This window comes from Uranotaenia lowii, chromosome 3, assembly GCF_029784155.1.
Source record: "Uranotaenia lowii strain MFRU-FL chromosome 3, ASM2978415v1, whole genome shotgun sequence".
In the NCBI taxonomy this organism is placed as follows: Eukaryota; Metazoa; Arthropoda; class Insecta; order Diptera; family Culicidae; genus Uranotaenia; species Uranotaenia lowii.
In genome coordinates this window covers 281,898,199-281,913,908 of record NC_073693.1, presented here as the reverse complement: position 1 = coordinate 281,913,908, position 15,710 = coordinate 281,898,199, and the positions used below count along the sequence as shown (strand labels likewise).

General features: G+C 41.7%; 1 protein-coding gene across 2 annotated transcripts in view; it reads left to right on the top strand.

Moving 5' to 3' along the window:
• The window catches only part of LOC129754494 (synaptotagmin-4-like), an 88,639-nt gene that overhangs the window by 64,472 nt on the left and 8,457 nt on the right, over positions 1-15,710 (top strand). The window contains exon 2 of one of the 2 annotated variants that reach the window (XM_055750603.1): positions 5,060-5,714. In XM_055750603.1, coding sequence (XP_055606578.1) covers positions 5,060-5,714 — 655 coding nt within the window. Of the gene's footprint in view, positions 1-5,038; positions 5,715-15,710 lie in introns of both variants that reach the window. The other variant, XM_055750602.1, reaches the window with a different exon arrangement.

Here is a 15,710-nt window from a genome sequence, read left to right as displayed (position 1 = left end):
CTGCAAAAGCTTTGCTGTGTGTAGCGGCTGATGAACCTGCGGGTTATCAGCTGATACCGAACAGTGTCCTCGGTAACAGCTGATGTTGTGGCGGAGATCATGTCCATCTCGGTCTTGCTAGAGGAAGATATCTTCTGCTACGAGCATGGGCACGTGCCCGAAGTGCGAAAACATGCCATAGAGGCCTCGATGTCCAACTGGACAGCTCGAAACGTGGCCGGTGGAGCCATCGCTTGATCGCTAACTTCGAATTTAGATGGATCGGAAACACGGAGAGGTGGATTTCTGCATGACGCAGTTCTCAACTGGTCACAGATGCTTCATGCAGTACCGTCATCGGCTTGGACATGTGGCTTCGCCATTCTACCCAACCTGCTGTGACACAGTTGAGACACCAGAGCACGTTGTGTTCAGATGCTTGCCGCCTGTGGACTCGACACGACAGTCGACAACATACAATACTTGGCGCATGGTCAACGATGGGTTCAACCCGGATCATGACTGTCCTGCAGAAGAGTTGGAACCAGCAAAAGTCCGCGACCGGTGTTTGGTGACTCCTTCACAAGGGAGAATCTGAGTAGAGTGCATCCTAACCTTCCCATTTTTTCGTATTGCAAGCCTTATTTTTCAAGTGAACAACATGGACAACAACAACAACATGGATTTATGCCTCAGCGCTCTACGACTACAAACCTGTTGATATTCACGTCTACTGTGCTAGAAAGTTTTGCTATGGGATCTCAAACCGACGTCATCTACACTGACCTGTCACTGACCTTTCGACATGGTGAACCATGACATAGCCATCGCCAAACTCGATCGTATTGGTATCTGCGGGTCTTTACTGGAATGGTTCCGCAGCTACCTGGTTGGACGAAAACTTATTGTTCGGATAGGTGAATTATTTTCCAGTCAATTCTCTGCCAAATCCGGAGTGCCTCAAGGAAGTCATCTAGGACCAATAATATTCCAGATATACTTAAACGACGTGCTGTTGCTCCTTAATGGTCCAAAACTATAGCGTATGCTGATGACGTGAAACTGTATCGCCGCATCAACGGTCCCGAGGATTTAAATTTCCTACAGAGCCAGTTCAACCTCTTAGCCACTTGGTGTGATGTCAATTGCCTTCCCTTGAATAGTAGTAGTAAATGCGCAGTAATTTCGTTTTCCCGCAAGCAGCTCCCGATATCAGCCATTTATAATCTTGGAAACGAGGCTATCGCTCAAGTCGAACAAGTGGGCGTGATTCTTGACGAACGGTTGAATTTCAAGATTCATACTAACTACATCGTCGACAAAGCCTCCAGATGTCTGGGTCTTCTTTTCCGCATGACGAAAGACTTCAAAGATGTCTATTGCTTGAAGAGTCTTTATTGTAGCTTGGTTCGATCGACCCCTGAATATGCCTCGGCTGTTTGGTGCCCATATCACAGAGAACAGACGTACAAGCTCGAACAAAAAATCTTCCAAAAAGTGTGTAAAGTTTCAAATGCTTACATTCAAAAAATACGTTAGAAATTGACTTGAAATAGTGCAATCTATTGTGCCGTTCAAAAGTTACAAATCAAATTTTCAGGTGGCCAGTTTTAGAAAAGGCCCAGCCAAAAGAAACAGAAAAATTGTTCAAAACTATCGTTGGAAATTTTACACAAGTTTCGTGGGCTAGCTTGTATGTCTGTTCTCTGTGCTCATATTATCAAAACGGCTCATAGCGTATTGAGGCCATCCGACGGCGTTTTTTGCGATACTGGCACGACTCGTTCCGACTTCCCAGCTACGAAAGCCGCTGTCGTTTAATCGACATCGACACGCTGCAAGCCCGCCGGACCGCCACACGAGCCTCGGTCGTTGTTTATTTGATCTCATCGAGAATAGACTGCCCCACATTGTCAGAGGAACTTCGACTCAACGTACGACCAAGAGTTTTGAGGAATCGTGATCTTCAGCTTTTTGTCCCTCTCCGGCTGAACAGTTATGGGGCCAACATAGCTCTAATCGGTGTTGGAAAAACATTTAACCGCTACTCAGAGTACTTCGACTTTGACGTTTCGCGTGATGTATTCCGAAGAAAAATTCTTACAGTTTTAAGTTAAACGTAGATTACCGCTAGTTTGTACATTGTCTTCAATTTTAGTTTTTCATTTGGATCAATATGTGATCCGTTGATTTATAATAAATAATAATAATAATCACCTATACTTTCTGCATATGCCGAGCTGCTAGGTGCGTCGTGAACGCTGTGTAGGATATCTCCACCGCCGCGGAGTATCCGAGTAGAACGCGCTCGCTACGATGAAAGCTGCGGGGATAAGACAATACCTTATCTGCAGTCGAACTCGTAAGGAGGAGAGTTTTCACGCCGCGGAACACTCTATTGACGTTATTGTCCGCATACCACTCCAGCACGTCCTTGGAGTAGTGTCATGAGGTCAAATCCGGCCAGAAGAATGTTGGGACGTTGTGGGCCTTCAGGAGAAGAAGCAGCTGCTTTTGGAGGTACTCTTTCATGTACACCTGTCCGTTCATGTCCTGGGTCACGAAAGGTTCACTCTGCTTCCCGCACAGGTAGATGGCTTGCCAAACCAGGAATTTATTCGCAAATTTGGACATCTTCTGAGTGCGGACATGCTCCGAAACGCTGAACTTATTCTTGGCCGTGATAAACTGGTTGCCGGGGATCTGTTTGAAGTCGGCCTTCACATATGTTTCATCGTCCATGATGCAGCATTCAACTTTCGTCAGCATGTTGAGGTAAAACTTCCAGGCACGGGTTTTGGCAGACTTGTTCAGCTTCTCGTCCCGATTAGGGGCTTTTTATACCTTGACCGTTCGAAGCCAAGCCTTACTTTTGGCCTTCTGGACAAAACTTCGGCTTAGGTGCAGTTTCTTGGCCACATCCCGAACGAAGGCTTTCCGCGAATTTTTTTCACAGGACTTTAAAACTTACAGGATGTAAACAGTGCACTTTAAACTAAATCCACCCAAATTTTCATTAAATTCTACCCAACGGCTAAAAAGTTGGAGCAATTTCATAGTGTGGAAATTTCATTATGGACACCCTTTAAGTCGCGAATGACGTAAAGATATTAAAACGTCTATAATCGAAACAAAAAATAATCTATGAGTATGTGTGAATTGTTTTTATACTACAAACAGACGTGCATTATTCTGTTATTGCTTTGTTTGATGGATCTACGACTCACCGTTTAGAGCAAAATGAATAGATCATGAATGATAAATGAAAAAAAAAATTAACCTCGATTAGGAATCGAACTCGAGTCTTCTGTTTACCTCTCCGACACATAACCAATCGTCAGATGAAACAAGTCAAGTTGAAGCTCTATGTGGTAGATATAGCTAAAGAAATAAATAAAATGTATTAATTAAAATGATTGAACCTTTCTCATTCATTTTAATCAAATCAAATTAACAAAATAAATAAATATTTCGGTATAAAATAGAACCAATAAATTGTCCTGATAACACTGCACACCATTTAGCAGTGGGACGCTAAAGGCTGTTAAACGGCGACACTTTGAATGAACACCAGTCGTCAATAAAGTGTATTCGTGAATCAGATGAGGGTGAACGTGTGTGCGTGTGAATGCGTTGAATGGAATCGAACCGTTATGAACGACGAAAAGGTCATTCTGTTGGCTACTTTCAGCGAAGAAACTTGCTTGAAAGCGGTTAAGGTTTTATGAGTGAAAAAAAGTAATGTGTCGTGAAAATAAAAAGAAAAGGATTGGTTCACCACACTCTATAATTCAGATAAATTCATCGAGTGCATTTGCTGCTAGATTCTACGGCAGAAAATGCTCATCGTGCCCCGATTAATGGTGCTTATACTGCCCCAGGGGGGGAGGGGATGGGGGGTTCTCATTATGCCCCTACAGAGACTGATTTTCAGCTTTTGGTAAAAAAATTTATCTACTTTTTCACTTTTACACTTTTTTAGCAATGAAGTAACTCACACATTATAGCTGTTTTCTATGGTTAAATTAGCGTCCGCCTTAAGATAGCCATTAGGCTTTTATCTTCCCTACTGGCGTGGATATGATCATATAAGATTATTATTAACAGGATTTTGAAAATTTGTGCATTCGGTGTTCGAAGACGAAGCAAGATTTAGAAATTATTTGCTGAAAATGAGCAAAACAGAATAAAAACTATCATGAAGAAGAATGGGTTTCCGAGCATTCTTTTTTGTTACTTTTCAGAATTTTTGGATCAATCAAATACTTGCTTGAAGTGTTTGAGTTAGAAACTGAGTTATTTTTTTCATAATTACCCAGTGGATCTCATCAGATAATTATCAAGGTGGCAAACAGCCAAGAGGGAGTAATTGGTTATATTTTATTTTATTTTCCTACAATGAGCTGATAAGTTTGAACTAAAAACCTTTTCAAGTATTAGATTCGCTACTCATGGATCTCATACAAAAATATCTGCGTATAACATTGAATTGGTTATTATGACGTACAAAAGTGAGTACACCGAAAAAAAGACAAAAAATAGTCCCTATTGTACTCGTGTAAATTTAAAAGCTGCGTTATTTCATCCCACAAATGTCGATAGATCCTATTAATCTTACTCCAAAGCATTTTGTTCTGATTAATCTGGGGCGCTATCTTAACACCCAAAATTTGCTGCTAAACCATAAACCTACCCAAAGTCTCGATGTAATCCTAAGTGTTCCTCCCCCACTAAAGGATAACAGCGCTAAGAGAAAAAACGTTTATTGTCTTCAGTTTTATCATCCTCCACTAGCATTGCTGGCTAACATTGTTCGTTTACGACAGCCACGAGTAAGTGGGGGCGTCTTATTGTATGGTGGAGACCGTTCTCACTCTGTCATGACGAGCGCCAATAAAAGCACGGTTGCACCTCCGTAGGTACCTAGGTAATTCTTCTTCTTATGTGACACTTTGCAGCTCATGAAAAAAAAATGGAATTCATCGCCTTTGTGTATGCAAAGATAGCATCTCCCCTCGCGGGACATTCGCAAACCATCCGTTCGTATTTATGTATGTAGATTATGTTGTCTTAATTTCAGTGGTGCCAGCCGTTCTGGGCCTGACAGCGGCAGCCATTTTGACCGTGACGGCTTGCTTCTGTGCCCGGCGGATCCGGCGGCAGAAGAAGAAGGCCGGCCACGAATCGACCTCGCTCCCGTTCCAGCCCCCGAGACCCCCTCGAGCGGTCCGTTCTCCTTCCGGCCAACCGCCACAGTATCTGAAAAAATCTCCATCGCCAACTGGAATGAAACCACCCCCGGGAGGCCATTTGCCAGCACAATCGCCAACCGAACAGAGCTGCATCCCGAGGAATTCGGCCACTCCGATCCCAACCTGCACCACCACCAAATACAGCGAAGAAAACGAACTTACCCCAAAGAAGGTGAGCCTGGAGCCGAAATCCCCTGGCGGCGATCCGGACACCCTGGATGGTAACGACAACCTCTCCGAGTACGGAAAGCTGGGCTCCATTGTCTTCAAGCTTCGCTATCTGGCCGATAGGAGCGCTCTGGTTGTTTCGGTCGTTCGTTGCCGGGGTCTACCGGGAAAGAACCACAATTCGACGACCACCGATTTGACCGCACTTCCGGCCGGTCCCCTCTGCAACGGAAACGAGAACGTCAAACAGGGAGCCACCGATCCGTACGTCAAGCTGCAGCTTCTGCCCGATAAACAGCACAAGGTTAAGACCAGGTGGGTAACGACTTTTGGTTAGTTATTTTTAAATTGTCAAACTAGACTGAGTCGATTTGGGGTCATTTTTTAATTTCTTAAACCTTGGAATTTAAAAAACTTGGTTTTGGTGCAAAACTCATCCATAATTTCTTGCAGAATTTTTAAATAACGTTTACATGAGTAAATTTTAACTTTTAGGTTTGTATGGGAAAATTGAATAAATATTTTTTGCTGAAAAATCAACATCATTTTTGTTCTTCTGTGGAACTGAGCCTGCCTGCCTGGTTTTTGTGCCAATCTATTAATTCTCTAAAGGAAATTTTCCGCTGAACAACTTTGTCGAAGACTTAACTTCGTATCTTATTAGACAAGAAAGTTATTAGCTGTTTAACAAGTGTAGGGTCAAGTGGGGTAATTATGAACACGGGGTAATTCCGAACAAGTGCCATACGCGCTGCTGTGAGGGATGAATAATCACAAAAAGTTCCAAAAGTGATATTTTAACATCCAATTGATAGCTATAAGCTGTTTTTGATCTGTTTTCAAATCCTTATGATATCATTCCAGATGTTTAAAAAACCATTACTCCGTGAAACGGAAATCGTTTTCGACAATGTTCAATGTTTTGAATATCTAATTATAGGAAATCCAGCTGGAATGTTGTTATCACTTGTTTTACATTCAGTTTTTGATGCTTTGTCTGGATTTTGAAGAAATTTTGAAAAAAAATATTCCCATTGATTAACAGATGAGTGTTCATCTTTACCCCATAGTTTTCGTCCTATGGGGTAATTATGAACACATATTCTTATTCATTTCCTGACATTTCTTTGGCTTTTTGATGGTCTAACGTCTTATTCATCAACTTAGGGGGCCATTCAATAATTACCCAAGCATTTCTAGACACCTTTCCCCCTCCTCCCCTTGTGAGAAATTTCTAACAAAACTAACCCCCTCCCCCCTTCTGTAAGATCTTAGTAAATTTAGGACCGTGAAGAAATCCTAGCCGGGAAACATCAACACTCGGCATTCTGTATCACAGAATGTATGTATGTATGTTAGTTATCCACGATGGGTGCACGGATTCACCGCAGTTTCTGTCTAAGTATATGCTCACATGCCTTCTTAGATAATTAGTTTCGACAAATCTGATGAATGTATTGTGTTGGTGTTGGTATATTTTGGAAGAACGAGGGTTAGTTTATTTACAGGTATTCCGGCATCCGTATTTATACCTGGCCAGCTGGCAACTGATTGAACATTCTTATATAGTCAGTTGTAAGAGAAAACATATCTTACCAGTCGGCCACTTATGGGATTCGAATTCAAAAGTTTTCTTGCCGCTACTGGGAATCGAACCCAGTACGCCTGGCATACCAAATCCAGACTCGCGTCAGCCTATCCGCTAGACCACATCAGCGCTCACAGAATCCTCTGGACCAAATTCAATAAATTGCATATTTAAGTGAGGTCCGCAATGTGTTAAGTGTTGAGTTTTGAATTTTTGAGAAATTGATTTTTTTTTTCTAAAAATGAGATTCGGATTTATAAAAAAAGCTATGCCAATGAACGCAATTTTGTCAAAACCAAAAATAAAATTTCAAAAGTGAAAAAAGTGAATAAAACAGAAATTTAAAAAAAAAAGCTCAATGCGTAACCACATTTAAACAAGTCCTAATTTTGTTTAAAAAAAATAGTAATAAGAACTTATTTTTTGTTGATAGAAAAAAAGCAATCAAATGTTTTCTTAGATACACCCAAAATTCAGCCTCTGTGCCAATGGCGTGTAGTCAATTACATAGCGTCATTGGTACAAGAAGATAACGCGACCGGTGCTGATTCGATTTGCTCCCACTGGCATTAATCTCCCAAGTTAACCGAATTGCGTATGTCTGAAAGAAACAAAATAAAAACGTTTGCACGTCCCTCCCTATCGCATCACAAGACAAAGAAGGATGGAAATAAATACCGGCCAACACCAGGCAGCCAGCGAACCGAGCACTGTGCGTGTGAATGTAGCAAAAGTAACAACAAAAATATCCTTCTAATTCAGTCCACCGGCACCGGCAAACCACGGCCAAGCTGTGCGTGTGTATGCAGTAAAAGCAACGAAAAAAAAAACATTGCTTCAATCCAATCCACCGGCAAAGCTGTGCGTGTGTATGTAGCAAAAGCAACAACAAAACCATTCCTTCAATTCACCGGCAAACAACAACCGGCCAAGCTGCCCGGCTTTAGCAGCTGTGTTAGTGTATATGTAGCGTGTGTATGTAATAGCAGGCAGTAAGCGAACACAGTTCTCATTCAATGGGTTTCCCGTTTGCTTCACTCCCGTTCCCTTTCCCGTTTCCATCACAAAACAAAGGAGTACCTTGAGGCTGATGTCATGCTGAAGCAACTAGCAACGCAACGCAACGCAACGTTCCAATAAGATTGCGTTGCAACGCATTGGTATGTCATGCTGGCGCGACCTGTGACTTTGAAATTCCCTGCAAATCATCACTTCTCTACATCTGATAATGCTTTGAATCGTTTCCTTTCTTTCGGGAGCCATCAAAAACTCATCAAATCACGACCCGGATTGCAAGAATGCCAACATTTGAACCGACAAAATTCCTTGTTTTTTTTGCCGGAACTAAGAATTCATGAAAATTTTCTCGCCGATTAAGATATTTTTTAGTTTATTATCACAAGTTCGGACAGATCTTCGTACTATTGTGCTTAAAACCCGGAACCACTGCTTCAAATCGAGAAAAAACAATATTCCTATTGGATTTCCTACTAGTCGCGCTACAAAACACATTGGCATCAGATTGGTCGCGCTATACAAAGCGACCAGTATGACAGGTCTGCGCGATTTCCATGGAGATCAAATGAGAGCTGGTTTATGGTTAGTCGTGTGAACGTTGCGTTGTAGGTCGCGTTGCTAGTTGCTTCAGCATGACATCAGCCTGAAAGAAGGCCAAACGCCGGGAAGCCTCCGTCGTGCGTTTTTTGTGATTGATCGAAAGCAGAAACCCTATGACAAACAGCCCTCGTCCTGCATGAAGCTCAAATAGTATACTGGTTAAGATGTCGGACTGGCAAGACGATTAGGCTGATGTCATGCTGAAGCAACTAGCAACGCGACCTACAACGCAACGTTCACACGACTAACCAGCTCTCATTTGATCTCCATGGAAATCGCGCAGACCTGTCATACTGGTCGCTTTGTATAGCGCGACCAATCTGATGCCAATGTGTTTTGTAGCGCGACTAGTAGGAAATCCAACAGGAATATTGTTTTTTCTCGATTTGAAGCAGTGATTCCGGGTTTTAAGCACAATAGTACGAAGATCTGTCCGAACTTGTGATAATAAACTAAAAAATATCTTAATCGGCGAGAAAATTTTCATGAATTCTTAGTTCCGGCAAAAAAAACAAGGAATTTTGTCGGTTCAAATTTTGGCATTCTTGCAATCCGGGTCGTGATTTGATGAGTTTTTGATGGCTCCCGAAAGCCCCCGTTGCAACGCAATCTTATTGGAACGTTGCGTTGCGTTGCGTTGCTAGTTGCTTCAGCATGACATCAGCCTCAGCATGACATCAGCCTTAGAATGGTGATTTGAGTTCGAATCTCCCCACGGCGCTGTGGTTAATATTTTTATTTTCTTGTTTCTGGGATGGATTATCCAATAGGAACGAAATCCCATAAAATGTTTTTCTTGTTTCGCTTGAATGTAGTGGTCATGCATCATTTTGGTTGGGAGCCGAGTCCTTATGCCAGTTACGGTTTTTCAAACATACCGTCTTCGGCACAGTGCACATTTCAGAGCATTATCGGCACAGAGATTTGCTAAAAAGGCATTGGATTTCTGTTACCTCTTCTATGGGTGTAAGGTGAGTGTTGCGTAAGGATAGTTTTACCGGTAATACCGAAACCAAAAACCTGTATCCCAGGAATAGTTTTCTAATACCGAATACAGGTTTAAGATCCTTCAAAAACCAGTTTTTTTGGTATTGATAAATAACAAGGTTATGAACTAGACTTGAAGAAATTTTTAATTCTACTTAAAATAAAATTCACCATTTTTTAACAAAAAGTTTGCTGCTCGAGCTTTTATTCATTACCGCATGAAATTTAACATTAATATGAACCTTAAATCTCTGTGGTCAAATAAATCAATAAAAAAAGAACACTAAATAGCTATTTTTGTTCTGCTTTACCTCTAAATTTTGATTTCATTTGTTTATTTTACAAGTTTTAAACATGAATTGAATTGATTTTTTATAAAACAACCAATTTTCTTATTACTGCTAATTATTTTCATTATTTGGTGTTGGATTGAGATTTTCTGACACCATATAAATCATATTGGACAAGTCTTGGGGTAAATATGAACAGCGTTAGGGGTAATTATGAACATAATTTTTTAAGTAAAAAATCACCATATATTGCTTACTATGGGTAAATGTAACGTATAAATACTGTTACTTTTCAAAAATTTTATACCAAGTTCGTAATCTGTGTTCATAATTACCCCCAAGAGAGGGGGGTAAATATGAACAGACGGGGTAATTATGAACAGACGTCTCAAGGACATGAGTTGCGACCAAAAAAAAAAGTTGCTCTACAGAATGATGAAGAGCACGGAAACATTCATTGTTGGCAGCTTTTCAGAATTTATGTTAAGAAATAAACATATGGTGGCTGTAAGTGTGCCAAATGAAGAAATTTTGTTCATAATTACCCCACCTAGCCCTATGTCTTTTTGCATTGATAATGATTATTCAATTTTCCCATACAAACCTAAAAGTTAAAATTTACTCATGTAAACGTTACTTAAAAATTCTGAAAAAATCATGGATGAGTTTTGGACCAAAACGAAGCTTTTAAGACCCCAGCGTTCGAAGAATTCTAAAATGACCCCAAATCGACTCAGTCTATGGCCATACAATAGTTTCTTCGGTGTTAAATACGAATATTTTCTTTAAAAATGTAAGGTCATTTTTTAACCTCAATAACTACTTGATTTTAATTCTAATGGAAATTCCGTCTCTACTCTAATTAATTAATCATACATTCCTAAAGTGAACTTAATGATTAAGGTGCAGATCATATTCGAAACATTTATTTATCATAAACAACTTTTTAAGTCTGATTATGCGAAATTTGTAAATTTCGATGCTTTGCAACTAGTTAATCTTTGAGCAAGAATAAAAACTGAATTTTGCTTGTATTTTCTGCATCAACTCGCACTAAGTTCGGCAGCCGAACACAAATTTATCCTTTTTATTCGAGGGTTGTTTATTTTCAGAGAATTGAAGGATGGTTAAATTTTTTTGTACCTGGATGTTGCTGTTCCGGTACATTGCTTTGCAATTACAGAGCGGTGGAAAGTTTTGACACTCCTGGCCCAAAAAAAACTTCCGGATGTTACTTCCCACGGGAAGTAAATAACATCCGAAAGTTTCCGGACATTCCAAGCCGCTCACCATATGATGACAATAACAGACAGAATTTACGCTGACACGGTGGACATTCCATTAAGTTCCTTCATAGTCTTCCGGTTATTGTTCCGAAACGACAAAATTTTGCGTCGTGTTTGTTGGTCGCAGTTCCTGTGCGAAGTGAACTCGCTAAGTGTTTTCAGTCCAACAAAAAGAGTTCAAATTTTAGTTCATAAGGTCGAACTCAGCTTTGATCCCTTGCCGAAGGAAAAAAAAAAGGATCAATTTTGAGTTCGCAGTTCGAACTCCATTTTGAACCATCGCAAGGAGGAAAAAGGGTACTTAACGTTAAGTTCATAGAATCGAACTATGTTTTGATCCTCGGTCGTAATTATGAGTAAAAATGAAGGAGCGTGAAGGAAATATATCAATTCCCTCTTAAGCCGGTAAACAAAGAATTAAACGATTGAATTGACAGGTTCTCATAATCAATTCGTTCGCTGCCGGATCTCACGGTTGGTGTCATTGTCTGCGGTGCGGTCATCAGTGAGCTTAGCTCTTGGACGTATTAATCATTAACTCAATCCTTCCTGCTCCACGTTTTAGTTTGCGGTAGATCTTCTACACCACCGCCGATGATCTGCCGAATATATCAATGTCATCGGACTGGATCTGTTGAGAATTGTGTCCCGCATTTCGTCCATCGCTTGTCGAATAACACCTTCTAGCGCTACGTTGAACATTATTCAGAATAGACCATCGCTTTGTCGAAGCCTCCTGCGTGATTCGAGTGAACTCGACAATTCAACCGGAATCCGCACACTGCGTTCCACCCATCGTCGCCTTGATCAGCCTGGTCAGCTTCCCGGGAAAGCCGTTCTCGCCCATGATTTTTCACGGTCGATGCAGCTTTGAAGTCGATGAATAGATGATGCGTAGGGACTCACGTAGGGTTCACGGCATTTTTGAGGATTTGCCGTAATTTAGAGATCTGGTCCGTCGTAAACCGTCCCTGCAAAAAGCCAGCATGATGACTTCCCACGAATCTGTTTGCTTGTGGCATTAGGCGGTGTTTTAGGATTCGGGGCCGCGAAGCGTATGGGGTGGAGGAAGGACCCAAATGGGCCTAAGGGACCATCACAAAAAAAAAAAAAAAGATTCTCTACAGAGGTTCAGATAAAAATCTCTGCGGGCGTTTCAGAGAATCTCTACCGAGAATCGAAAACCGAGCACGTCGGTGATTCTCGTTAGAGAAATTGCAAGCCTGCTACTAAGCAGCCATCTTGTTTTTTACACTTGAGTAAAATTATTCGAACGACGTCTAACAAGATCCAAGAAAAGAATTGGAACCTCGCAGGATCGCCATTATGCAGGTTAGCCCCACCGGGTCTACTAAACACACCGCTTACCTTCGCTCGCCGACCGTCAAACACGTCCCACTCGGCTGCTCGTGCCCGTGACTCGCTATGCAGGCTGAACGTTACGAGCAGAGTTGCCAACTTTTTTTTTTAATTCAGGGATATGAGAAATAAAAATTAGGATACATGGTTTAACGGAAATTTCGGTCGAAGTTAGGACCATTTTTGTTGTCAATCTACATTTTGACTTCCACCAATGTCTTTAATGCAGATTCGTACTCCGTACTACCCATTTTCCAAAAAAAAATTGGGAATATTAGGCTTTTTTTTCAAAAACCACGGAAAACCAAAGGCTTATCAAGTTGGGCTTCCAAATATCAGGCAAATTCTGAAAAAATCAGGAAACCCTGATTATGAGTTCGTACGAACAGGCGTCGTCTCCGGTCGTCTGACCGAGGATAATTCGCTGTCCACACACTACTAATTTATCGTATTCATGAATTCCGAATCTGAATTCCATCCATTTTATCGGCTCTTGATTGACTACAAATTGACAATCTAAGTGATCTTAACGTATAAAAGCTATAACAAGCAAACACTTCAACATTATTTGATTATCGTCTCAAAATGTGTAAGCTAATCGAGCAGAAAAATCGCTTGGAGTTTGATTTATCGACAACGTGCACCTTATGCTTTTCCACCTGTTTTACATCACGATTATCTGCCCCAGCCCCAGCAAGCAACACGTTTTGGGGTTTGCTAAAATTAGAACCCCCGAACACCCACGTAGCATTTAAAAGCCATTCAGCCACTAAACTGTTGGTCGGCCGGTTTGGAGCTTTCTAGTCAGAATGCGCTCCCAAACCATCATCAATCTACTAGAGTCGAACAGAAGATAAATTGATGGAGTCTCTATCCTTTTCAGAGGAGAAATTCCATCCTCTTCTATGATGCATTTGATGGATTACGGACCAAACTCCTCCCACGCGCTGCTTATTCAACGAGGCACAAGGGGAATTTGGGTGAATGATTTCAAAGAGATTTCAAAACGTGGTGGCGGCGTAATTATCAGCAAACTGGCTTCCAGGAATAGGAACAAGTGATCAAATTCATCGAAGCCGAATAAAGCTATTTGTTGATTATGTTCGAGAGAGCTTTCAATGGATGAGTAAATGAGTTTGCATATGATAACGGAAATGTTGCCCACAAATACTTTCAAATAAAATTTAATGAATGGAAAATCCTGATTTTGTCAACATTTTTTGACAAGATAGACTATGTTCTTCTATAGTATGCAACGCATAGGCTCACGTTTTGCTTTTGATGAACAACACCGATCTCACAACAACTGTTGTTTGACATGAAATTTATTTGAAGTCCTTCTGCGCTTTAAGACGCTGGGACATCCGGTATTGCTAGCCTCCATTTGGCAAAACACTGTTTCTGTAGGTTTCGTCAAAACTTACGAATTTTTATGGACGTTACTGAATCCCAGCTCGCCCAGAACTTCCAAGTAGCCCGAGTACATCAGGTTCTGGTTGCTACCGTTGAATCAGGCACAAGCAGTTGGTTACGCTCATCAACTGCCGCTATCAGCGTCAGGGTGCACCAAAGGCCCGTAATAAAATATCTCCACTGCTGGCGATCCGGGGCCAGCGTCTTCATTTTTTTCCAGTCAAAATTTTCGTTAGCTGTGTGTATTTCAGCGGCTAGACTACGCCGCCACGAGCTTCTGGGCCTGCCTCTTCTTCGATGCCCATCTGGATTCCTGTCAAGCACCTCTCTGCATATCTCGTTCTCATATCTTCGCAACGTGTGCCCAATCCATCATCACTTACGTTCCCGAATCTCGATTTCTAGCGCCTTTTAACACTTTCTCAACTTGTTGGCTCGTTACCACGACATTCGAAAATTTTCTCTGACATTGGCTTCGAAACCTGCAGCCTTGTAGCTTTCGGTGAATTTAGAGTTTACACTGCCTATCCGGATGTCTTTGAGCTAGCAGAACAATATTGTTAGCCAGGTCGGGGTCGTTTAGCTGCTCCATTGTCGAAGGATTTCACGGCAATCCTCGGTTTGGTCTGTAGACAATCGTTCCATTCAAGATTTCATCCATTACGATGAGGAAGAGTAGCGGAGATAAGATACATCCTTGTCTCACTTCAGCAGTTACAGGGATTGGATCGAACGAGACACCATCGTTCAAGACCTTGCGCGAGAATGCCTCGTCCTGTGCTTCGATAAGATGGGCTAGCTTCTTTGAGACGTCGTATAAGAACAGCCTAGATGTTTTTGTTGTTCAGTCTGTCGAATGCTATTTCAAAATCAACGAACGCCGGCAGAAGATTGGAAGGCTGTTTAACAGCAGAAAGGATGTCGGGTTGAAACCATTGGAAGGTCGTCGAACCGGACTCACTAGGAAGCTTTGAATGTTGTTAGGGCGGATGCACGTAAAAAAATTGGAAATGGAACCATTGGGAAGTCACCAAGTTTTGCATCTAGAGATGATCCTTGACTGAACCGGATGATCACAAAGCCGAAAATCAAATAGGATGTCGTCGAATCAGGAACCATGGGGGCGGTGGCAGTGAGGAAGTTCATCCCATAAAAAAACCTTCGTCTTAGAACTGTTTTCTTCCTTGGTTTGACCCTATGACACTGCATCAAGGGAAAGCTGTGACCCGAGACATCCTACCTATTAGGTTATACTTTCGGAATAACTCAAGCCCGACACAGCTTCCTCTCCAGATAAGGGTTCCATCGCGCCCTAAACTTTCGTTGCTTTCGAATTGGAAGCTCATCAGGCAGGATCCAGGCACATTTTTGCCATTGGAAGTTCGTTGGATCAAACATACGGGAACGTGGTTATGTTGAAACCACCTTGGAAGCAATTCCAGAAACCAAAATCGTTTACCCGGGAATGCATTAGAATGTCGTTGAGCCGACTGAATCCACTGCAAGGTTGCCAGTTTAAACTCACCGGCAGAGCGTTGAGACGAAGCCACTGAAATGTCACCAAATCAGACCCGCCAAACCAGGGAAAAGTGTTTGAGCCGGGAATTCATTAGAATTTCGTCTCAGACTGATTGTCGAGGGAATCCAGAAGAGGATCGTCAAGCTGGATCCACAAGAAATCATCTGATCGAAGCTCATGAAAGGTCGTCCAGCCAGACCCAGGGAAGGTCATCGGGCTGAAATCACTGAAAGTGAATAGTTTTACGAATGA